This window comes from Motacilla alba, chromosome 8 (genome assembly GCF_015832195.1).
Source record: "Motacilla alba alba isolate MOTALB_02 chromosome 8, Motacilla_alba_V1.0_pri, whole genome shotgun sequence".
In the NCBI taxonomy this organism is placed as follows: domain Eukaryota; kingdom Metazoa; phylum Chordata; class Aves; order Passeriformes; family Motacillidae; genus Motacilla; species Motacilla alba.
In genome coordinates this window covers 20,631,788-20,657,738 of record NC_052023.1, presented here as the reverse complement: position 1 = coordinate 20,657,738, position 25,951 = coordinate 20,631,788, and the positions used below count along the sequence as shown (strand labels likewise).

The 25,951-nt window shown below is 37.7% G+C and overlaps 1 protein-coding gene across 2 annotated transcripts in view; it reads left to right on the top strand.

Moving 5' to 3' along the window:
* The window catches only part of VAV3 (vav guanine nucleotide exchange factor 3), a 147,428-nt gene that overhangs the window by 90,319 nt on the left and 31,158 nt on the right, over window positions 1-25,951 (top strand). For both annotated transcript variants that reach the window (XM_038143683.1, XM_038143684.1), the window contains exons 18-19: window positions 4,374-4,396; window positions 7,370-7,415. In XM_038143683.1, the coding sequence (XP_037999611.1) occupies window positions 4,374-4,396; window positions 7,370-7,415 (69 nt within the window). The remainder of the gene's footprint in view (window positions 1-4,373; window positions 4,397-7,369; window positions 7,416-25,951) is intronic.

Below are 25,951 nucleotides of genomic sequence, written 5' to 3'. Positions count from 1 at the left end.
TCCAAGTTGCACTTTGAGAAAATTCAAAAGACACATATCTAAAGATAGATAAAACCTTTCAAATGACAAAATTATTAAGTGTCAGATTTAGATGATAGACTTATGAGAGAAACATTGACAAAATCTGAAGATAAATTGCTGTGTTCTTATGCTATGCCTTATACACAAACATATGCCAGCTCTTCAGATGTTTTGCTTCAAAGAAGGCCAGTTCAGCACATTGTAGAAATTTTAGTGATAAAAGATGCAGAGTTAATCAGTTGAATTAATAAACAGAACAAAATGTTTGCATTTAGCCCTAGGGTTTTCTTGGTTGCTGTTCCTGCCCTTGCTGTTCTAAATTAGCAGTGCTGGTTGAATTCTTCTGTGCTTGTTTCTGTCATTATTGATTTAACAGGTTTTTTCCCCCCTAAAATGCTGTCCTTTACATCCTCAAATAGTCCTCTACATTTTCATATATTTTACTTTTCTGCTCTATCACTTAATTTTTCTGTGATTGGGAATCCTTGCTAATGTTCTGATGAACTCCTCTGAGTCTTAAACAGACTGTATGAAATCCTAAAACACAAGGATTAGAAAATGGATTGACACATTTCTGTCACAGGCCATTTATAAAGTGGTCTTTTTTCTGCTGGCTATGAGGGCACCTCCTTTGCCTTGTTACATCTTCTGGCTTTTCAAATGCATTCCTGTGTCTTGTTCTATGGCATAGAGTAATTTCACTCCTTTGCTCTCCCACTGGCTGGAAGGGTTTGTGTCTGGGAATGCTTAAGACTGGGGCCTTGGGTAAGCAAGAAATGAGTAAGACACACCTTTAGTAGCCAAAGGGAGAAGCTGTATCCCTTGTTGCTCCCACTTCTGTTGTACAGTCTGTTCTGTGTCCCTTGCAATTTCTTCAGAGGCTCATAGGATTAATACAACAGTATCACTCTGCCCAGAACATAGTAAAGAACTCCAGTCTGTTTCCTAGTCTAAACCAGCAGAATTAACAATTAATTTTTATTTCTAGACTGCAATTTTTCCAAGTCCATCAAGTTACATTGAATTAAGTATTCTCAGGCAAATGCTTGCTGGTTCTAGTGACTATTGAATATTTCAATTAGAGAAACCTCCAATGATTCTAGAATATGAAAGTGTTTTGAATATTTTAAATATAGTGCCAAACCCACAGAATTTTCTTCTTCATATTGCTTTTCCCAGGGAATGTTAAAGGCGTGTCTCATCAGGTCATAAATAGATTAGAAAAACATTAGCTGGTCATTTTTATAGTAAATCTTACTTAATTAATGCACCATTTCTTTCTCATTTGGATAATTTCATTTGAAAAGGTACTATATTTCTTTCAATGGAAAAGTTTCTTCAGCTGGGAGATGAACTAAAAGACAATGTTGGCATATGAATGGGTTAAGTTTGGAATTGCTTTCATACAGTAATGTGCATGCCCAATGATACAGTTCGTGCTGTTCATGTCCTAATTACTTGGTACAGCACGTTAGAGATTATTCATGAAAAGCCTGTGGTCTTGACATCTCAAAAGAAACCAGCAGCTTTCACTATTTACATTTTTGCTGACTTCATCAATAGTTGCAAAGTTGCTGGCTCCCCTCCAAACCTCTCGTGTCAACTGAATTGACAAGTAAATGCTCAAATCTCACGAAGTTCATTGGAGTTATACCCCTTTTTAAAAACCTGCAACAGAGGTTGAGCTGTATTGCTTAACTAATGATTCTTGCTCAACCTGAACAAAAGCCAGTCAGGGCGCTTGATGTTTTTTAGGGTCCTACAGTGTGGTACATCTGGGTCACATTTCTAATTTTGTTCTGATTGAGTAATGACTGGCTAAATGACTGGAAAGGAACACATAGTCCCACAGCTCCTTCCAAGGGATTTAGTTTATAGCTCCTGCATTTTAAATATTTTGAGTTTTGTTTTAAAGTAGGAAGGTGAGTAGTTTATTACATATACTTTTTATTTACTCCCCGTTTAGTTAGCATGTAGATCCAGCTGCTCTGTTGCATCCCTGAAGAGCAGCTTATTCCTTTTTTCTGAGCTCTGTTCCCTCACTTACTGATACCAGCTGCTGCTCCTCTTGCTTCTGTAGTAAAATATAATTATCAAAATGTGACCCAGTGGTAATGTGGCCTCAGTGAATAAACAAGAAAAACCCCAAAACTGTGCTGAACTATGGCATTAATTAAGTGGCTGTCAGAACTGAGGACTCACTTGATGATTTTATTGGCACACTGGTACTGAGCAGAAACTTGAATTAAAGTTGTCGTGTGTAAAATATCTGCTGGTAGATATCCTCAGACACTACTTTTTTTTCCCCCCTAAAAATAGAAATGAAGGTTTTCTTGGTCTTGTACTTGTGTAATGTTTGGAAAACGGGTCTTTCATGAGAACATGATACAAATATTTCAACACAGAATATTCTGAAGCACAGGCATATTTAAACTGTAATAAAATAACAAGTCTTAGTTTTTTGAATAGGCTTTTAGGTGGAAATTCAGACAATGGATATTGTTTTCTATTCCTGAAGTGTTAACAGTGAAGCACAAATGGCCTTTTGGTCCATCAGTTTTGGTTTTCTTTTTAATCCAAATCCTTGACTTCCCTTTTAATGAAATTTATTTTACATCAATGACCAGGAGTATTTATCTTCTTATGTAGTGATTTCTTGAACCCAGTTATTCAGTTATTGAAAGTTAATCACTGAATTTTTAAAGTATTTATTATAAAAGCCTTTGGGATGCCGTGATCACCAGATGGAATTTGTTCATCTAGTTGGATTTGGGATATTTTCTAGAGGTAAAAATAATATTCAACAGCAATGTTTAAAAATCAGATTCATTCATTCCCATTGGAGGATAGAACATTTGTTTCAACTTTTTGATAAATGACCTGCTGAAATAAATGTAAGTCTTTAGAATATAGAAAGGAAAGAAAACCCCTAAGTCTGGGTTAGAAATGTTGGCCTCCTTTGCAACGACTTAGCTATATAATTTCCCTTTATTTCAAGTAATTCATAATTCTGAGATCAAACATTCAAAAGAGGAGATTTTATTCACATTTTGGCAAAAATTCTGAAAGGCGTGTCAGATTGTAAAATACCAAATTTTTTTTGAATTTCAGCAGCACTTGGGCAACTAATTCCCTCAGGCTGCTTAGAAAACCTCAACAGACTACGTGCATCTCCTCCTTTGGGCGGGCTTATTTTTCTTCTCTTTGCTCACTCTAGAAATGCAAACTAATCCTTCTGGAAAGGTGACAATCCCAGAGGTGCTCTCCGTGGCGGTGCTGGCGCGGCACCGCGGGCGTACGTGAGCGCAGCGGTGCCAGCGCTGCGGGGCTGTGCCCGCCCGACACAGCGCGCAGCCGCGGGCTCGGCCCCGGCACGCCAGGGGCTCTGCTTTCCCACACTCGCTGCCTCATGGAACCTTTCTTTGTGGAGCAAAAGTTAAAGTTTATTATTTGCTTTACTGTGGGTATGCCTTCCTGTTCAGAAGTTAGGGCAGTAAAAGTTTTGCAGTGTCCTGAAGTGCACAGAGACCAGGCTCTGGTGCGCTTGTGCTGGGCCTTAGCAGCGTGCGTAGTGCAAGAGTCGGACACAGGCAAATACAGCTGTGTGTGCTTTGGTGAGGCATCGACCCAAAATCTAGAGTGCACTCAAATACCTGCTGTCAGATTAGACATTCAAAGGACATGCCGAAAATATGTGTTTTGTGCCTTTTGTGATGTGTGGTGGTGTGTATGTACTGAAGTGTTACTGGCTTTATTCAGTCTTTCTGATGTCCCACAGCATTTTTTCCCTAATTTTTAAGTAGTACGGTAAAATTTATAGTAAAAGCAAATAAAGCAGCAGCAGTGTCAGTCTATGGTGTACTAATGCAATGCTGAATTGAACATGAATCATAGAACACTCTGTAGCTAAAGGTATACATTTAACCTTGATACACCTTGTCACACTGTAAAAAGATAGGGGAAAAAAAAAAAGGTGTGAACTTGACTCGCAATGAACTGTAGCTTTGAGTTCCCAACGAGCCAGTATTTATGCAGCATTTTTGCAGAGTTCTCAGGGTTTGTCAGGTGTGGTGTCCCGGCCTGCCGTGCCGCTGCTGGAGCGTGCAGGTGCCCTGCAGCCGGAGCCAGCCCGGCCATGGGCGCAGCCCGGCGGGGCCAATGAGCAGCGGCAGCGCGGCGGGGTTTGCACAACAGCACCCGGCGCGCCCCGGCTCTGGGGCGGCTGCACGGATCAGGTGGCAAAAGGAGGCAGCTGGGCTTTCTGTTACACCACGCAGCACGGGCTGAGATTGCTCTATAAAAGGTGCACAATTTGCAATCAACAATAATGCCAATTTTTACTTATGTTTCAGAACACGGAAACGTGAAGCATGAGGTAAGGATTCGTTTTCTTTTGCATGTGATGTTTGTTTTGTTGGTGACATAAGAGCTCCTTATTACTCTGTGTACATGCTGATGGCGAAGGTATGTTTTTCTTCTGGGTTTGCAAACAGATTTATTTAGAGAGTTGTAGAAGTTCTCTAAGCAACAAGGTATTCATGATTAAATACGAATGCCTTCTGCTCCAAATGCGAATTAAACTTGCAGCGAAATGACAGTGCTGAGAGTGCTGAAAGGGGTGGAGATACTTTCTTAAGCTACAGGTAAGAAAACATACATTGCTTCACAACTGGTGGTTAGATCCTTACTGTTCCTAGACAAAATCTGGCTGTAGAGTTAAAAGTATTCTTCTTTTTTTTTTTTTTTTTCTGCTGTGCCATAGTACTCTGGGGTGATGAAGGATTGGCAGGGCAGTGTTTGCCTCTTCATGTGAAAAGACTATGTTTGTAGAGGTATCCTGTGGTATGGAGTTTATGTAATGTGGAGAGATTGTTAAAAGGGGACCTGAACAGAGGAGCTGCTGTGATGCACATAGTGTGGCTTGCTGTCAGCCTAGGAAGGCTGCAGGCCACCCTGGCTTATTTTTTGGCCAGCTCTTGGGACTTCTTCACTGTTTTACAGGAGGGCACAGCAGCTGGGTTTTGTCTCTCCTGTCTGACAAAAGAGAGGCAGCACTTCAGACCCAGACTATAGTTTCTACCATCTATTTTAGATCAGAAGTTTATGGTAATTGCTTAAATGACATGCCATGCACATGTGAGTATAAATGTTGCTGATTTCCATAAGCATGGCTGTGTTTGATGCTGTTGCAGGTAGGGGTAATGGAAGGATGTTATTGCTGACATGGCTGTGTGCAGGGCTGACCACGGCTGTGCTCTCTGATGTTTGAGCCGTTTCGGTGTCACTAACCCCAGACAGCAGTAAGGTTGGGTGAGGGCTGCTCTGCACCCTCTGGTGAGCTCCTGGCATGTGGGCCCCAGGTGGGCTCCTGCTCCTGGGATCCTGCAGGGGGTTCATGTGGTGACAGGGGAGTTCTGGCAGAGGAGAGGGGTGTGCTGCCTGTGCCCTGCCCCTGCCTGTGCCCTGCCCTTGTCCCTGCCTGTGCCTGCTCTCCTCGTTGCATTCTCAGCCAGTGGCCAGGTGCTGCCCAGCCTGTCACGTCTCTGCCTTGACAGATGTGCTGAGTAAGGGCACTCTAAACTTTGGAATCACAGTGTGGTCCATTTGCCTGATGCCTGTCCAGTCCTGCAGCTGGCAGGCATGGCTGGAGAGCTGTGGGCAGATCATCTACTGAGTTTAGTGGACAAGGCTGCCAGGCTTCCTAAAGCTGACTGTGGTGGTCATATACTGTGTCTGGATGAAAAAAAAAAAAAAGGTATACTGTTTTTTCTAGTTAGGAAAATTAAGACCTCCTTTCTGGAGCTATTGATCTGCTATTTCCTACTGAGTTGATCCAAAATATCAGGATGACATTAATTTTTACCAAGACTCTTATTTAAGTGTCTGCTTTAATTCCCTCTGTGCAGAGGAAAACTTAAGCATGGATGAAGAACTGTCATTATGGAAAACATGGATTAAGGTTTTTTCCCAGTAAAGAATCTACTGGTAATTTATTAAGGGTACTGAGCTCATTTTTATGCAGCTCAAGAACTATTCCTTAAAACCATTTTCCAGCCAGTCCTTCGGTGTATGTGACCTGAGTTGTCACAGTCCCTCTGTTGTTTTTATTTCAATTAAGCATTTCTCTCTCTCCCTTTGTACTTTTCCGAGTCCTGGCCCTTTTCCTTTCTTGTGCAAATCTGTGGTTGCTCACCAATCTCCATCAGGCCATATCAGTAACATGGCTTCCATCTATAAAAGACAATATAGGATATAATTGAGCATTTTGCTTTTATCTAGCACTATTATCTTCATTGTGATATCAGCTTTAAATTTTTACTATATACACTACAGATGAAGCAAAACTTGTATCCTTTATTTAATTATACTTGTGGGGTACAGAGAGAATATGTGCAAGGACTCGAGAGTTTGAAAGCTGTTTTCAAACCAAGCTTTTGATTTTGCTTGCCTGCTGCAGGGCTTGGTAATTGGGTTATGCCTCCGGTTACTGCTTTCTGGCTTGCCTTGGTGTGTGTCCTGCATCAGCTCATATCAACAGCGAGTAAATCAGAGCAACCTAATTGTTCCCTTTGTTATGCAACGTGCCTTTCTCTGCTCGGTTTGATTAAAAAATAAATAAATGCATGAATCATCATGCAAGTTACCAGATAAAACAAGTTTGCAAAAGCAGATGAATAGTTTGCAGATATGCATTATTGCACATTGAAATTTCCAGGGATCCATAGTAAGTGTCTTAGTATATAAAATATAGAAAATAAATTGAAATAGTCTGATTTTTGTCAGAGAGTTTTGGATTTCACACAACTCTGGTTCCTCCAATTTTACAGAGACAGACAAGTTGCTAAATATATTTAAATACTTGCCCCCCAAAAAAGGAAATAAAGCATTCCATAGGGAATTGTTGTTAGCTTCAGTTTAAAGTAGAAATAGTGAAAGTTTCTAGCATATTAAAGTAATGCAAGTGCCTTTGACTTTTGTATTGGTGGATGTTATCTGGGGCAGATAATGCCAGACTGAATGTTTTCCCCTATCCTGTTCACAAATGATTAAAAAATACATTTGTTCTCAGTATCAAAAAATGCTGATGTGTGAACAAATCTTCTATGCACTCAGACTCTTTCAGCCTACTGTCAGAAAAAATGGGATATATGAAAAAGCCATCAACATTACTAAGAATATTTTTCAAAGTGTGATCTTTCTACGAGATAAAGATAATTGTGTTGGTGGTTGGGGGAAATAACTTAAGAAAACCAGCTTTGCCTAGTAGATTGTGGTAATGAAAGGATTGCAGTGAGCCTCCATGAAAACATGTTTATTCATATCCTTGATTCTTATTTTTGCTCTGCAGAAACGAACAAATGGAATTAGAAGAAGCTCTAGACACGTGGACCCAGGTTTGTGTCATGACTTCTTAATACTTAAACATTAAATAAAAAGAGTAAAAAAGCTGCAACTTGCTTTGTTAAGTTGCATTGTGAATGCTATTGCCATGCACACAATGCTGAGAACTTGACTGCTGAAGCCATGAAGGTCTAAAGCGATTGCTCAAGCGATTGTTTGTGATTTTCAAAGATCAAGTCAGCTGGTTGAACTCTTAAATTTTTTTTCCCTTGTTTTTTCTTTAAGTAGAGCTCTGGTTCTGTTTGAACAACAAAATGCCTCTGGGCTTTCAGTTAATATGACCCACCCTACTGTACTCCGTAGTTTTATAAGAAATAACTAGGGGATGAATAGCAGACAGTTGTTTATAAAGTTCAGGTTCTAAGTCTTTAAGTTGTGGATAGTCTCAGCTCTTAGCTGTAGTGGTGCTCAGTGCTTAATTGTGTGAGTTGCTTTTCTGAAAGGCATAAACCAATTGCAGTTTTATATTGAACTTCAAACTGATTTTATTTTTCCTGTTAGTTTATAGTAGATACTTCTGTGAAATCATGGCAGCAGCAGCCCTTAAGAAAGCTAAATGCTTGGTTATAGACTGTGTACTCAAGTGGGTGAACATCTCCTCTGGAGACCCATTATGTGTCTGTATAAAATATTCTATGTTTTTCAGTGTAACTGTGTGATATTTTTAGTGTCATTTTAGTGTCAGTAATTACATTTCTGTCCTTTATGTTTCTTGTTTAGTTTAATTACTGGAGATTTGGTATGCAGATATTATTTGGAATAAAAGTAAGCTGTGGATTATTAAATATTTCTAGATGTGGACATCTGAGAATAGTTGGAGTTTAACATTAAACAGGATGGCAATTCTGTACACCACATTATAGCCTGGTAGAGCTAAGCACTTTTCAAAAAGTAGGAATGCTGGTTGTGCCACTAGCATTGCAGCTGCCTTGGCTTGGAAAGTCTAAATGTTGTAACTAGCTGAAGCAGACCACACCTCTCTTACTCACGTACCTTTGACATGTTTTGGAACACGTATCGTCACTTTGTTCCCTCTAGCAAAATAAACCTGCTTCATGATTCTAGAAATTGTTCTGTGTGTTGTGACGACTGCAGCCATAAAAGAAAAAAATGAGCACCCTGTAACTCTGAAAATTAATACAGTCAGAGGGGAAAACATCAAGGGGAGGAATTAAATAATGCAGAAGGGGATGATTTCTTCCAAGTGTTTGCTAACAAGACTGAGTTCTTCCCATTCATTGGTGCATGTTGCAGTCAAGTGTAATTGTGTGCTTGCAGAATAGTCCTTATAGGTTCAGTACCTTTAAATACAGCTGTCTCATAAAGAGTCATAGAAGGTCAAGTAATTTAGCTTTGAGAACCTTTTGAGTATGCTGGTGATTTTACTTGCTGTTGAAGTCTGATGGAAGTCTTTGCAGGATCTTTATATAAAAGGATACTTTAAATGTAGTTTTTATTGAAGACTAAGTACCACTGAAATCACCAAAAATAGTTGAATTAAGTAGGTGTTCCAAAGCTGCATGTAGCCAATGCCTAAAATTCTGCTTGCCCCCTGCCTTGTCCATTTACTTACACAGAACAGTTCTTTGAGTTGTGGGGATAATCTTGTTATGGATTGAAGTTATTGGTCCTCATATTTTTGAAAGCAAAAAAAAAAAAAAAAGCAGAATGTTTGCATGAATTTTAAGTCTCTTTCTTGGAGACATGGCTCTAGAAGAATTCTTACAGAATTGCTTCTGAAATTTTAAAGGTTTTAAATAAATAATAATGAGAAATATATTACATACTAATGTGCTCTGTACATATACCAAATACTGACAGTTTTCAAATGAAATGAGATTTTTGTTTTGCATTTTGTCAAGATAGGCATTCTGTGTCCTCCTGTAACTCACTTGGTGGGTATAACTTTTAAAGTCTTTGGTAAACTCCTGGCATCTATTTTGCATAATCCAAGTACTACTGTTCATCAGATTGCACACTGCCTTGAGAGACTGATGCTATCCAGAGGGCTTGAAAGAGATCAGTCTTGCATGATCAGCATGCATTACTGCATGGAGCCTCAGAGCTCTCCAGGAGCACTGTCATGTAAAGTTCTGAAGAGTCTGAGCACCAGGATGCTCATTTTGCTGAGAGAGGTGGTCAAAAGGTCGACTACTTTGTCTTTAGAAGGTTTGGTTGGCTGCTGCAGCCAGTGCTGGGATGGTGCTGAAGCTTGGGTTCTAGGTTAGGGAGCTGACACTTGCTGTGAATCCATAACCAGCACCTGCAGTGACTAAATATTGATGGAGTTTGATATCACCAGTAAATGCAAATATTTTGGGTTGTAACTTTTCAAGATTGTTCTGTCTGGTTTGGCTATATTAGTAAAGAATAATGACTAGCACGGTGGAGTTGATGCATTGGTGCTTCTCTTTTTATGCTAAAAGTCAAATTCAACTTTTGCTGACACAGCTTAGCCCAGAATGAAAAATCATTTAAATTTGATGAGAAGTAGTGAAAGTTAAATGATGGTCTAAAGAAAACAATGGGAGGATACTGGATTAAAATATCTTGTTTTCTGCTGGTAAAGCTCATTGATGAAGGAACCTATTTAGCTGAAGTACCCTAAAGGCAATAAGTTAGTTTATAGCTTTTTTATTTTTGTTTCTTTGAAGTTGGGTAAAAGTTTTGACAGTGACAGTTTCCTCCTCGAGATTTGCTTTGTGCTGGATAAGAAAGAAGGGTAGAAGAAAAAATGATTAATGGATGATGGGGCAGAGCAATTCACATTAAATGAAAATAATAATGAGAAAAACACGTGTACAAAAAGAACAGTGTGCAGAAACTGTACAGGTGAAGAAAAGACTGGAAATCCTACAAAATATCCTACAAAATATGGCCTTGCCTTTATGCTGTGCACTTAGGCCTTCAGCCTCCAATCCAGTTGCAGAGAGCCTCCTGAATTACTTCATCTACTAAGCTTATTGGGACAGGTTTTAAATAACCTTTCTTTGGATTAAGCAGGAGATAATAAAAGCCATCAATGAAATGAGCTGCTGAATACACCAGCAGCTATAAATTCAGGGAAAATTTGGTCTACAGCTTGCATGTGACTGTAGAACATGATTCTGCTTAAATATATTTGAGAAGTGATCAGACTGAGGCCAGTTTTTGCATAGAATGAGCATGTGAAATGATAATTATATGACATTTTATTCTCATGTAGGGAATATGTTTAAGCATGGAAAATACTCCATTGGCTTAAATGACAAATGAAGCATTCATATGTATATTCCTAAGCACAAATTCTTATTGTGTGAATTCTTGAGAAGGATGATGCAGTCTGACCAATGTTTTTAATGGAAATAATGTTGTATTTATTTTAATATGAGTAAAAATTACTGTCTTTCTCAGCTATTGAAATAGTACAGTGTATGTTTGCTGTCTTTTTTTTTTTCTCAGTATAAAGAGTCTAACTGTGATAGATTCACAGCTTAGTGTTTTTGAAACTGGTTTTACCCTAAACACTTCTGCTAATATAAACATTGGAATTTTAATCTCTAGAAGTGTGAAAGTATATTTCATATCAGAAGGATAAACTTGGTAAAAATAGAATACTTGAAGCCTTACAGTCAAGATTCATTGTAGATTAAACTCAAAATTTGATCTGTGAAAGATCACTGCTGAGCATGTTCTGACTTCTTAAACAGCTTTCTTTATAAGCAAGGATTAAAGATTAGAAAGCCTCAGTTCTGAACCGAGGGCCAGAACCAATATTTTCCTATCACAGAAAGTAAAAGATTGTAGTAAAATATCCCAAATATAACTAAAGTATCCTGAACTTTTTTGGGATGGAGGGAAAAATAGTAGTAAGTCATATATATAGTGCAGTATCTTGGGAAAATGTATTTTTCAGACCACAAATTCAAACGTCAAATAATAATTTTAAAAAGAGGTATTCATATTTATGGTTGGTGTCTGGTCCATACTTTGTGAATCTTCTAATATTGGTTTTACACAGATTGTTAAAAACCTCTTGGGATCTGAAGAGAGTCACTGGGTTTAGGGCCTGAAGTATATGCATTAAACAAACAACAGCAACAATCTGTGTAGGGAGAAGTACAATACTGGAGATATGTTTATTTCATTAGCTGTAGTGGGAAATAAGCTACTCTGTGCTTCATATTTTGTTGAAGTTGAATTTTGGAATCATTTAACGAGGTTGTGTGTGTGTTTAGTAAGGAGTGAAACAATATTCAGGGTTTTGTGTAGTATGGTAGTGTTTGCATCCTGTCTTTGGAGTAAAAATTAGGAGTAGTGTCATATTGGCATTTTAAGTTTTCAGTTAAGAATGAAGCATGCTAGATTGTGAGATATTTCCACAAATTCTTACTCAGTGTGCTCTATGATGTGCAAGTCTAACTCTGATTTCCATTTCAGTGCCACTCGAAGCATATATCCAGCCAAAACCAAAATCTGGCTCAAACTCAAATGCTGGGATATCCCAACCAGCAGATAATTCTTTGCCAAGTGTGCAGTTGTTATAGATAAAGCTACCCTTTAACTAAGATTTTGAAGCATGTCACTCATTTTCTTGTTTCATTCAGCTATCCCGGTGCATCCTCAGTAGTCCTGATTGACTGTTGTCTTCTCATTCAGCCAAGTATAGAGAACACCCAATTTCATGGATGAGAAATGATAACCTCCCACAGAGTGAAGCCCAGTGCTGAAAATAGGCACTCAGGAATTTATTTCTCCACTTCAGCTGTGGCAGCAGCTACCTGGGAGTCTGGCTGTGCTTGTGGTGGCCCAGTATTATCTAACTGGCCATCAGTATCAGTGTTGAGAGCAAGAATTAATCTTGGTTTTAAGCCACAGAAAAAGGTCTACCAAAAAAAAAAAAAAAAAAAGGCATTAAACAAGCCCCCAGTATTTTATGAGGAGTTGACTGATGTCATTGAGTCTTGTGTATAGACTCAAGAAATACATTGATAGGTGTTTTTCATATACATTTAATACTGTTATTTAATTATATTTAATGTAAATAAAATGTAGGAGTGAATAGCAATCCCTTAAGAACTAGAATATACATATGGCATTCTTTCCAGCTTTGGATACTATTAGCATGGAACATGATGTGTTTTAATGGCTGGACAAAATGAGTGTGACTGTAAATTAAACTGAGGAAAGCCAGAAGGAATACTGGAGCCAAGAGAAATGTTTCACAAAACTTTGTTTAGTGAGGAAATAGTTGTTTGACAAAGTTTGAGGTCTTTTATAATGTTTGTGGAGCATTAGATTTACTCAGTAACTTAGGACTTCTAATATTAATGTTTTAAGCAAGCTACAAGCAAGCAAGTAAATGAGATTTGATTTCACATCTATGTGACACATGTTTAACTTTTGGCTGGGTTTTATTCAGCTATGGATACTTCTTCCTTTTCTACACAGCACCTAAGCACTTTGTTCAAGGTACCTGTAATGTATCCAATACATGTCTCTAGGAATCTTTGTGGAGCAGAGGAATTGCAGGTCAGAACGGGTTTAAGGGGGCAGCTCGGAGCACACTTGCTGCAAGGAGAACATTGCTTGGCAGCAGAGATGTGCTGCTGCTTACTGACATGGTGTGGAATCTTGGAGTTCTCTGAGGGACTTCGATTGCAGCTCTCACCTGACCATTTCTTGGTATTGATAGACATGTTTGAGCATGTTTTACATCAAGTTTCTGGGGTGGGGGTTGGTGTTTGAGACCAGAGTCAGTGAATTTTTTTGTGGTCCCACATCACGGGACAGGTTCTCTCAGCTGGGCCTCAATGGCTGTGAATTCAGAGATACACTGAATTGTGTAGCCTAATTTGTGAGATCAAATTCATTTATCTCACATACTTATTAAAAATATGTATTACATTCAAGATCTTTGCCTTTTTTTTTTCTTTCCTCTTCAGTACTTCACAAAATAATGAATTCATTCATCTTTGTTGTGTTACAAGAAAAGACATGTCTAATGTTTTGCACCAAGAAATTTTCCACTAATGGGTTTCTGGAAGGTGAAGCAGAGTTTTGTCTTCCAATGAAGCATTTCAAATGCAGTTTAATGATTTTTATTTGGGTTGTTTTATTTTAAATTAAAATTATTTTTACATTCCTGTTGGGGAGAGGTATTTGAAAGGTGCCTGTCCCCTTGGCATCTCAGCAGTGAGCTAACATTCAGAGAAGAACATAGCCTTTAGCCTTTTCTTTTAATTAAACATCAGAAGCCCCAGATGCCAAAGGGTGAAATGTATTTATTTTGTCAAACTCTTTCATCCTTGTCTGGTTGGATTGCAAGATTAGTTTTTAGTTGAGTGATTTAAACTCTTTTGTCTTATTGGATGTGTTTTTGGGACTGTCTCTATATCTTAAGCAATTAACATTTTATTTTTCTCTTAGTGGTGTTCCATACATACTTAGCCATACACTAATATAATTTTTAAGCTGAGGTGGATTAAAAATCATTCAGTATCTTTCTCCTTTTCTGCATAAAAACACTCAGCATCAACTATTTAAGCAAAACATCACTGTTTGGAGATAACTGCAAGGAAGTTGTCAGGAAGAAAAAAGGAAAAGGTCGAGTAGAGGTGGACAAAATGGGCCTACAAGTATGATCAATAAAACAAAAAAAAAAAAAATACACTGTTTTGTATTTTAAACACGCAGAAGTAGTGCAGCACTGTTTAATAAAAGGAGGAGACCCCTGCCAGCAGCTATATGCCCCAAATTTGCCTTTACTTACCTTGGCAAGTGGAAGTGAATTGCTTGGTATTTGGTAAAGTTTTTTGGGACTTAGAAATCTCTTATTCATCTTTAGGAGGAATATTGCATTTGCCCTTCTATTTTCATATCTGATTTTAATCTTCAGGGTGCTGTAATTCTCAGAAGGCAAAACAAAGATAATAAGGCAATGAATGATTAAAAATAGTCAAAAGTAACTGAATTTTAACAGTACTCTAAAGCATATGGTTTCTTTTTTTGTGGCTCACTCATTTAACTAAATCAGTATTTGATGACTACTTCAAAGTAATTCTCACACAAAGAATTTGGGAAACATTGTAAAATTGAAAGCAGCCATCCCATGGGAGAAAAAAGACTGCTGAAAATTCACACAAGAGAAGCTCCCAGAACTGCCTCTGCCTTTTGCCTGAGGAAGGTTTTAAAGCTTGGTAGAAGAGGCCAGAGGCAAGATCCTGAGAAACTGATGCTGCTTTTCAGGAGAGTTTTTAATCTGCTCACCACTTTAAGATTGCCAGAGAAGGGAACAATGAAGCGGAGCTAGGCTGCAGGCCAAGCTAGCTCAGGATCCCTCCAAGAGATGCCAATTAAAAGGATGCTGAAGGATAGAATTTGGGGTAAGGTGCTGTGGTACTTCCTGCCTTACCTTGTGTATTTATTCCTTAGCTCTTAATTTTCCTTCCATGTATTCCATCCTTCCATGTATTTTCATTAGCGCTTTTTAAACCAGTCTAAAATCTTCACAACATCCTTTAACTGTCACTCTTATAATAAGTTGTGTGAATAAAGCACATATTTTTGTTTGCTTTTAACTTGCTACCTATTACTTTGACATCTGTATGTTTTTGGATCAAGAAAAAGATTAATAAATAAGGAAATAATGAGTACTTTTTCCCTGGTCACTATTATGCCACTCATGAGTGGTCTGTCACATTCCCTCCAGTCATCTGTCCTCCAGCCTGAAGAACTATTATCTGCTTAATTCTGCTGATACAGAAGCTCCTCTCTATGTCTGACCAGCCTGTTTGCTTGTTTGCGTGCTATAGGTCCAAGAGTAGTCAGTCTTTCTTGTTCTGTGTCTGCCACAAGAAATTTTAGAAGCATTGGTACAGAGCAGAATCAGATTATGATATTGAAGAACTGATTGTAAAAAATACTTAGCAATTACTCTGAGATCTGTTGTCTCTATGATGATACCTGTTTTGCACCCCATCATTGAGTATGAGTATTCAATCCATGTTACTTTAAGTCTTTCATGGAGATGTGACCAAATTGCCTCCAAAGATCCTTCCAGCCAGAGTTATTCTCTGATTTTGAATCCTCTTGTTCATGAGATCTTCCTTCAGTCCTTTGCAAGTAGTGTTCTTTTTAAAGAAATGCTTTTTCACCTTCTCCAAGACTTAATCCACTCTTACTACTATTTTAATAATGCTTATTAATTTTTTGAACAAAGAAGGGCCAAGCACAGATTCCTTTGGGTGATGCTTCTGGACACTGCGTTCTAGTTCAAAAAAATACTGTTCTTCCAGCCTTTTTTCTCCTGTCCTGTTGTTTTTTATTTATCGGGGGCAGGGGGCAAAATTTTCCTCTTATATCATGTAAGCTGGAAGAGAGCTTTATTGTGAGTCCTGTTAAAATTATTTTGCTAATCCACATTAATATATAATCCTACTTCATTGTCTGCTTTAAAGAACTCTAAACAATGTCCTTGTAGTCTTTATATTATCCATATACTTGTAAATTCTGTTTCTGTAGTAGGCTTTACCAGTCTGCCTTGTACAACTGTCAGATATTTGTATTGAGACACCTACTGATTGCAGCTGAGTTTCTCACATATAACTACCTATTTTTATGGTACTGAGTTGTTTTAAGAAATAGCTTGCAGATCATAATTAGCAGCTCAGCGATGTAATGTTTGAATTTATTTGGTACTTAGCATTTTCAAGTAGTGACATTATAAAACCTGATCTGATGATTTTTCAGTAGAATCAATTTATTCTGTTTTTTTTTTTTTTTTTAATCCTTAGATGTGGTTTATCCAGGAAAAAAGGTAAAGTACTTAGGCATTAAGTGAAAGAACTTGGAGTTCAGCCCTCATTGCTGCTCTTGCTGACCTGCAAATAAATAGAAGACATGTTCAGTCTTGCTCTTCTTAGAGCTTGTGTTTCTTAAGCTTCAGTGTGTAACAGGGAATTAAAAAGTAACTTCATTATCTGATACCTTGAAAATGTGCCTCAGTCCGTTAACCGTAGAGGTTATTCTTTAACCAGCCTGTTTGGAATAGGGCATGTGGAGAGGGGACAGCATGAGACACTGTCTTTTAGTTCAGACAATAAAGCGTGATGTTTACTTTTCTTGGACTTTTTCCTTAATTGGGTTTGACAGCAACAAATAGCATGAAATATGGTACAACAAAAGCTGCATGTATGGATCACAGCTTTCCTTCCAGAACATTACACTCCTGGCAGTAGCAGTCTTCTTGTGACTGGCAGAGATGATTTTAGTACTCTGGAATTCACTTAATGCTGCTATATCTTCAGCATTTTTTTCTTTTTTTCTTCTTTACAGAAGACCCTACAGGTTGCCCTATAATTTTCACCCTCCCCTTTTTTACTTTATTATGGGGACAAGAAGGGCTGAAAAGGAAAAGAGTATGAGGCTTAATGATAGGGACTTCTAACTCCGACTGCTCCTGTGCATTGTGTGCCAGTTTTCTTATTTGTCTTTTTCTGGAGGTATTGATTTAAACCCTGTCATTGTGTGTTGCTCTGCACAGGTCTCAGGCACCTGAGAAACACTGAAGGATCAACTAAGCTAGAAGAGCCAGTGCTGGGATTTAAGTGTGTGAGGAGTATTCTTTGTCAGGGCAGTATTTTGGGAGAAAGAACCAAGTCTGGGTGTTCTGCTGGTGTCAGTTTCATCTCTGGTGATTCTTTGATGTAATTATACGCTGTTGCTACAAGGTATGGCGTTTTTTCCCACTAAGGTGTCCCCTTACTGCCTTTGAATCTATGGATCCCCCAGTCACAGGCTAAATAACTTGAGTGAGGTAATGGCAAACCGGTCGTGGGAGGCAGCCGCAGTGAGGAGATAAGTGAGATAAGTCAGCCTGACTTACATGGGATATCAGCCCACAGACTTTATTGCTTTCGGGTACGGTTTCTGTCTTAACCAATCTCACACTTTGCTGGAGTATATAATCCACATTCAGACTGGAAACAGAAAATGGAAGGAGAACCTTCACTATTTTGTGGATGGATATATGAGGGATTCCTTGACAGGGAAGGAAAGAAGCAAAAATAACTAAGATGCAGCGTGATTATTATGGCAGCATTGATGTCTTGACAAGGGACTAAATTTGATACCCATCTTAATTGCCTATGATAATTTCCAATAATATCTTGATTTTGCAACAAAGATCAAGTGATGGATTATTTTATTGTATGTTTTTATTTTTTGCATTTAAAAGAAAGTCCTTTTACAGCTTATTGTTTATTCATCATAAGCAATCTTCAAGTTAAGAACTTATTTATATATAGACATAGAAAATTATTCTACTTAAATTTGTAAACTATTTTGAAAGTTGTTACTAAAATTGCAACTATTTTGCAATTTTAAAATATTTGCAACTATTGCAAATATTTTTCTTTGATAAAAGGGAGTATGTAGAAACAGTGTATCAGAATAGTATAAAATTTTTCATATGCTAGTTGTGCTAGAAAAGAAGGGCTGACATAAATGGAGACAGTAAAAACTTACATGTAAGATACATATTTTGATACTTGGTGAATATTTTCATTGTAGTCCGAATGCCTTTGTCTAGGTCTATCTGCTAATTGAGGCTAGAGAGACTACAAATTCATGGGAAGGCTGGAGGCATCACAAAATGGGATGAATTTTGAATTTTCTAGAATTTGTTTTCATAGATTGCCAATACTTCAAATATGCAAAGTGTACAGCATAAAAACAAAATCTCCAGTATATATTATTTAGGAATAAATAATTTTAACTGCATTGGGGTGTTAACAGTGAAATACATAGTCAGCTTTTTTTACTTCTATAGCACAAATACTTCGTAATGAAAACCAAGTTTTGTTCCCTTTTCTCAAAGAAAATAATTTATTTGCTGTAGCCTATACAGACCAGAAAGTGGGCATATTTTTTAAGAGCAGGCTTGTTTTAGCCAAAACAACGGTGTCTTCTTCACTGCTTTAATATGTTTAATTAATTTAATATCTTTAATTAATGCCTTAATTCTTGACCACATTTGTCTACTGATGCTTGCATGCAAAGAAGGTGTATAAGGCCTGAAATTTTTTTTGCATGTGTGCTAAGAACTATCAGTTAAGAAGTAAAAGTAGTATCTGTTGTAATCAGGGTAGAGGCCTGTGAAGAAAAATTGCTTGAAGAGTAAGATCATGAGAGTGTTTAACTTGAAAAGCTGAAGGATTATATAGCGTTATGAAAAGGGTGCGTGCAGGCAGACTTATTTGTCATGTGCTGGGACCTGCCTGCTTTGCCAGGCATCAGCCACTTCCCTTTCACGTTTATGTAATAATTTAAAATGCTTCTCCTGCCAGTGAATTTAGCTCTTGTAAGTAACACAAATGGGAGACTAAGGCCTTTCATCTTAGAGGCAGGTGCTGTTAGTCAATACTGAGCACAAAAGAAATTGTCTGAAAGAAAACTGAATTCTGATTTTTGCAATTTTTGATGAATAAAATGTCAGCACATATTCAGCAATGTGTGTTTTTAAATCTGATACCTGTGCAAGATTCTAGGTGGCGTAGGCATTTATTTTCATGGATTCTATATTGTTGTTAAAATTATTCAGTCTGTGAATTCTCAACACTAGAAAAAATGTCTAGGTCCTGTACAAGATTCATGACATTTTTCAATATTAAATTCAGTTTCCAAAGTGGGGTTTCTGTTTTCAAGTCCTTTTCCTCTTACTGCTTGCTGCAGAATTATCCCTGGGCATGGGGAAGTGAGTATTTAAAGTAGAGCGCCAAATAATTACTTCTATAGAATAGTGGACTTCTGTATTCCAAGATTTGTTCCTGTTTTTCAGAGCCTTTTGCTGCACTGTGATCTGCTGTCTGGACACACCTTCATAGCTCATCTGTAGTATCTGCCCAGTGCAAGTTGTTGGCCCCTGAGGGCAGGTGCATGTTTGAACAAATACATGAATTAGAATGCCATGCCTGTCTATGGCATCACATTAAAAGATGTGATAATTAACACTGGTTAATCTTCATACCATGTGCTTTTATAAAAAGCAGCACCACATGTACCACACTTTTTAATTCAAATGCCAAAACTCCATTTTGCTTAACTTGAAAAAAAAGAAAAAAAAACTAAGCTGCTGACTTTTGAGGCAACATGATTTTTTAAAGTTTATATCCCTAATTCACCTCCTAGGCTACATTAAAAGGATGAGATTTCATTACTTTGTCAAAACAAGTGAAAACGGTGTTTTTGAACCTGATTATTCTTTATTGTTCATTCCCATGAAACATTTGATGCTCAGCTGTTTCTAATGCTTGTTCAAAGTGCTGAGACTCTTTTCAATCCAGGCAATTCCAAAATCCCTTCCTCTCACAAGGATAGCTGTCTGTGTCACTCCAAGTAAGGAGTAGTTACCTGAATAAACGTTTGAAGTTAGAATTGTACAAAACAGCAAGAGCTTGTCCTTAACACTTGTATGGAGGAAAACCTGCTGTGAAGAGGGAACTAAGGTCTGTCAGTGAAGGAAAAATAGTTTTCACTCTAAAAGAATCACAAAAAGTATGTGGCAATGACCATTAAGAAGTCAGTGACTTTTTTAGCTCTCTGCTTTCTTTCAGTGAAGTCACAGAGAGAGTCCTCCTCTCTTTTGAGAAATTACCTGCGTTTGAGTGTAAACACTAAGACATAATTTTGGAATTGCACAAGAAATGTTGGTTATTTTAGACGTACTTTCTTGCATTTGCAATCTGAAATTCTCAGTCTAGGGCATGTTCAGGTTTTCTGAATTCTATATGGATCTAGAAAGACAAATATATTTTTTATAGGGGAAGACTGAGTGATTGAAAGATGCGGATACAGCTTATAAAAATGCTTCCTGTGCCAATGGGATTGGGTTAGCATTTGTAGATTCTTTCAGCAGTGTACTTGACTAATTTTTATATTTCTTTTATGTTGTAACATTTTGTTGCCTGACTTCCCAAAATCTTCAGAGTTTCTTTTCCTTCTGTTTTGAGACACAAAAGTGAATTAAACCTCAGGAGTGAATCAGTGAAAGTTATGAGCAGAACCACCCTTAAGGGTGTGAGAGACAAGTGGTCATCGGCCATCCAAATAAGAATAGGGTCATTCTTTCCTAAAAGGCAGCCATTGTGACTTTCTCTTCTCAAGTTTAAAAACACAGCTTTTCAGAAGCATTTTTGTAGTGCCAGTTTTTTTTCTTGCACAGGGATGAGCTTCCTGGCTCCTTAAAATGAGTGTCATGATGTGCCAAATAAATGTCCCTGCTTAAGAGTGAAGTAAGAAAATGCTTTCTGTTGGAGTTATTTTTCTAAATTTAAAAAAATAAAAATTCAGAAACTTAGTTTGGATTTTGGATTTTCTTGGCTAAATTTCTTATTTCTGATCAAAATAAGTGCTGTCTTTAAGCAGCAAAACAACTGTAATATAAAAACAAATAAATATGTAGAAATAAAACAGAACTTGTACAGTTTCAAAAAGCAGCCTTGTAAATTGAATAACTTTGCTAGTCTTGTTTATTTTCCTCGCGATGAACTCCTGCTATGATCTGCAATGTAGTTCCAAGTTTTGTGTGGATCTTAACTAGAAAATGGAGATATAAGCACTTATCAGGGGGCTTTTTGCTAATGATCACATCTACAAAACCTGGGGAAGCACAAGGACTTCCTGAGTTGTGGTGTTTTTCTGTTTCTCATAACAAGTTATTGATCAGATTGTTAGCAGACAGATTTTTTTCCTCCCACACGTCTTCATTTTGGTTGATGGCTGACCATTTTTGCAGAGGTCTCTGCCCAGAATACAGTTTCTGTATGCAGCATTAAGGAGAAATGGTGGAAAATTTGAGTCTTTGAAAAACATAGATTTGACAGGTAGTAAAGGACTGAGGGAACCACAAATCCTGTTTCAGTAAGGTTTTTAGGAATGAAGCAGTTGTTAGAAGAGAGAGAGGACAGTGACCAAAAGCGTGGCTAGGACTGTGGAAAAAAAAAGGTTTTTTCCAGTAGTTGGAACTCATAGAGTTCTGGAGGACAACAGTCTTTAATTTTTCTATTTTGATGTAAGAGAAATGGGAATTTTTATCAGATGTGGTTTTATCATAGCCCATTCGATGATTTTTTGAATGTAAGTCTTAAAATCAGTATCTAAAAGTAGAAATTTTAATTACAATGACATTCAAAATAATTACTTAAAACTGGGACAATATAAAGTTCAATTAAAATATCTTCTTTGAGGTATGTGTACATATTAATTGTGTTCATTTTGTCCAATAGTAATTATTTAAATCACTGCCACTCTGAAGAGTGCTCTTTATAGACTGTGCTGGCATCTTCCATGTACGTGAGTTCTGTAATTTGTGTTATAAGTACTTGCCTAAAAGCTAAGAAATCCCACCCCAATCTAGTCTGTTTTGAGGCATTAATGGACCGCCTCAGAAACTGAATGTAAGTGGGTTTTTTAAAGTGTTTAGTAGTCTTGCTTTCCTCATGTCTCCTCCCCAGCTGAGAAGGCCTTCTAGACAAGTTTTGCCTTGGCGGTAACAAAGCCATTGTCTTCCGCTGGTTGTGGAGATGCATGATGCTGAGGGGGAGTTGGGAAGCTGCTCTCCTGACAAATGCAAGAGAGAAGAACCAAGTTCATGGTTTATTCTGCAATAAAATTATTATGAACAGGATTTTTAAACAATGAAGGTAGCAGAGCTGATTGGAAGAACATACAGAGAATACCCAAGGACTTTGTTTTCATATAGCCCATGCTCAGATTAGAGCCATCCTTTAACTAGCTTTTTAATATTAGTGTTGGTCCTAGATGATGTTGCCAAAAAACATGTCAAAGCTGGTGATTTTGTGTCATGGATGCTCAGATTGTGGGTATAACAGTTCCACCTGTTCTTCACACTGCTGTCCTTATCAACCCATCTGTTTTTCTATCGTAACTCCTTGTTACTTCATTATTTGCAGTTAGGCTTCTTGATCAGAAACCTTCCAAGTGTAATTTTACCTACCATGGTGTAAATACTATTTTTTTCTTTCAATATGAGTTCCTCTTTGCCTGTGTCTCTTTAATGTCTGCTTTTTTAAAATTATCCGTTACACTGTGGGCTACTGTTCAGACATTTAATCCCGTGAGACATTGCCATGAATTACTTAGCCCTGACTTCCTGGTTGGAGTGTGAACATGTATGGAGATGTACCAGGTCAGAGATGGCAGGTGGAATATTCCTCCTGGTCTTTACTATAGAAGGTGTATCAATCACTAAATGTCAGCTTTTTTCATAGCAGGCCTGCATTCCCTATGTTAGCAGCTGCAAAGATATAAACCAACAAGAGTCAAAGCAAGTTCAGAGGTTCCAAGCAGACATCCAAAATGCTCTTGTGGTGAAACAAAGGACAGAATTAGTGAGCCTTTGTGTCATTTCCTATATGGAATGCAGTGTTGTTTTCTTGAGATTCTGAAAACATCAGGATGTGACCTTGCCAGATAGTCTAAAATTCTGTTTCAGGTTCAAAGCCTCATGAAGTCAGGAGGCTTCATTCCATAGCAATAGTAGGATTTTTTTTTTCAGTCAGGTTATAAATATTGGTGACTAGGCTAAATTTTTCATAGAGAAAAAGAAAGTCTTCAGTTTAATTAAGAAGGGATGTTTAATGCTGACTAAGTTGTTTCATGTCTTTCTGGTAATAGTATAAAGTTTATCCACAAATTCCCCTTTGAACTCTGCTCTCCTATATGCTGTGTCATTATTTTGTGTGTTAGAATGGTCCCTGCCCGAAGCCTAAACCACGTTTTGCATTGCTTGGAAATAACAGATGCTGGAATCAATTTTGACAGATAGAGGTTGTAACAGGGTGTGCATTATGCATGTTGTTAGCAAAAAATAACATTTTTGAATCTCTGCATGAAACTCTGAGGGTCATTCAGTGTTGTTTAGAAATGCAGAGCTGCTGTAAGGAATACAGGTAGTTTACTTTTTTCTTGTTTCATATGTCATGGGTATTCTAACTTATGTACTATGTTAATTCTAAATTGTAGCCTCCTTCCTTGACTCATAATTATCAGATGAAATACTCAAATGCATGGTACAGTTTTTGAAAGGTTTTATTTTTCTGTAATGTAACCTAATTGGTACCTTATAAATCTTCATCTATCATGCTTTCTGTTTTTCTCATGAGCTACAATTTAGATCATCAGTTGATGTTAGTTCAGTGACCCAGAGCCTGGCTATGAAGACTCTTCTAGGAATCTGGGGTTTTTTCCTGGTTTTCAAGCGAAGTAAATTTTAGCTATTTATTGGTGTCAAAACTGCGTAAGTTTGGTTTTTGATTTCAGTGTTGGAAGCTACCAGGCTCTTTTGTATCTTTAAATTAGAAAGTTTTCTGATAAAAATCTTTGTCATATGGAAATCTGACTTAATGGAAACCAATGGGATTTTTATCATTAGTGATAATATATGGATGAAATCCTGATCTTGTCCTTTGTGTTGGAATTTTACCCTCTTTTTAACATGTTCATGAGTAACATTTTTGTGCCAGATATGTTTCTGCAGTTGTCAGATACTGTCAGTACTGCAGCTACGTACATTGCAATGGCAGTGTCTCTAAATGCTTAACATATTTGACATCTCAGTAATTAATGCACAGAGGTTCTATACTGTTTCTGTCACAAATAATCCATAATTATACTCTAAATAGTTAATAACTCTAAAGCATTTCAGGTTTCGGTAGAGTACCACTTTTTCTTGTCTGCTTTATTGAATTACAGCAAGTGCTCAGGATTCTTAATGAGTATATTTGTTACGAATCCATGTGCCAATTAAAAATGAAATGTCAAGAATGACAAGGAAAATATCCTAGATCTTGCCTGTCTGAACTTCTGTAAAGCAGCTGGTGTACTGCCTCAGAGGAATTGCTCTCTTATGAGAGGAAGCTAAAAGAACTTGGCTCGTTTAGTCTAGCAAAATGAAGGTTAATAGGGGTATGATTGCTCTCTTTAACTGTAGTATGAAAATAAAAGCAGACAAGGAAAAGAACTCTGCAGGCTCCTGTTTCTAAATGGATGTAAGTTGGCCATGAACTAATTTACACTGAAAAGTAGAAGATTCTTGTTGTGGTTTAACCCCAGCCAGGAACAAAATGCTAAGGTGAGAAAACTCATGGGTTGAGATAAGGACAATTTAACAGTAAAGCAAAAGCTGCTCACACAAGTAGAGCAAAAGAGAAATTTCATTCACCGTGCTCCTTGGCCAGTCTGTTGTGCAGCCACCCCAAGGAAAGCAGGACTCCATTGTTTGTAATGGTCACTTAGGGAGACAAATGCCATCACTCCAAACATCCCTTCTTCCTCCTCCTTCACCCACTTTATATCCTGAGCATGATGTCATATAAATGGTTTATCCCTTTGTCATTTGGGGCCAGCTGTCCCAGCTGTGTCCCCTCTCAGCTTCTTGTGCACCCCCAGCCTACTGGCAGGGTGGTACAAGATGCAGAAAAGGCCTTGGCATTGTGCAAGCAAACCCTGTTTTCAGCACAAATTCCAACCATAGCCAGCCTCATACTGCCTTTTCTGAAGAAAACTACCCCAGCCACAGCCGGCACAATTGTAAATGCTCAGAGTATTCAGAATTCTACAATGAACAATTGGAACAAACAGTTTTGTTTTAGGGTAAGCTTGTTAAGCTCATAGATTGTTTGAGATGGTTGGTGTGTTAATGATGGAGAAGTCTGGATGCATCAAACCCAAGTGTTTGTCCTTTGTATATGTTAGGAGGTGAGTGCTGACCAATTTCTGCCCAATTAACTGTCTACCAGCTCAGTGTTAATCTGCTAAACTCTTTCTGGGCTCTATAATCAAATCTGTAATTGCAACGTGCTGAAAAGGAAGTTAAGCACTCTATTTGGAGATTCCTGATTCTTTTCCTCAATTTATTATTTTTTTCTGTACCCCATTTATTTTTTCCATGCTTAATGGTGATCTAAGGGAAGAGAAGAACACCTACCCATGAAAATTTAGCTATTCCAGAATAATACATACTTGTTTTTCATTGATGATTCAAAGATGTCATTTAGTCTTTTGTTCCTGGAAAAACTGATTTAAATAAAAAATTGAAATTATATGACAATGATAAGTCCTTTTGATATTTTCATATAAGTAGCAAAACCTATTACTTATGCACTCATGGCTTTTCTATGTTTGATTGATACAGGCTGTTGTGTGCATGTGTGTTGTTTTTGATACTGAAATGAATATGGCCCTCAGTGACTCAGACACTCCTGTTGTTGGAGAGTGAATTTACCTCCACTTGTTTTACTTGGAGCTGTAAAGTGCATTTCAGAATCTGAGTCAAATCTAACGTTCACTAAAATAATTAGCACCAAAATACCATTTCCTTTGTTCATCCATGCATTTTTTTAGTCCATGGCCTTCAAGCTAGCAGGAAGTATCATTGCAGAAGTGTCTGAATGAAAGAAGACATTGCAGTGTCAGTGATTACTGTGTTGTTGCAGTATACTGGAATCCTGGCCCTGCATGCCAGTTACTC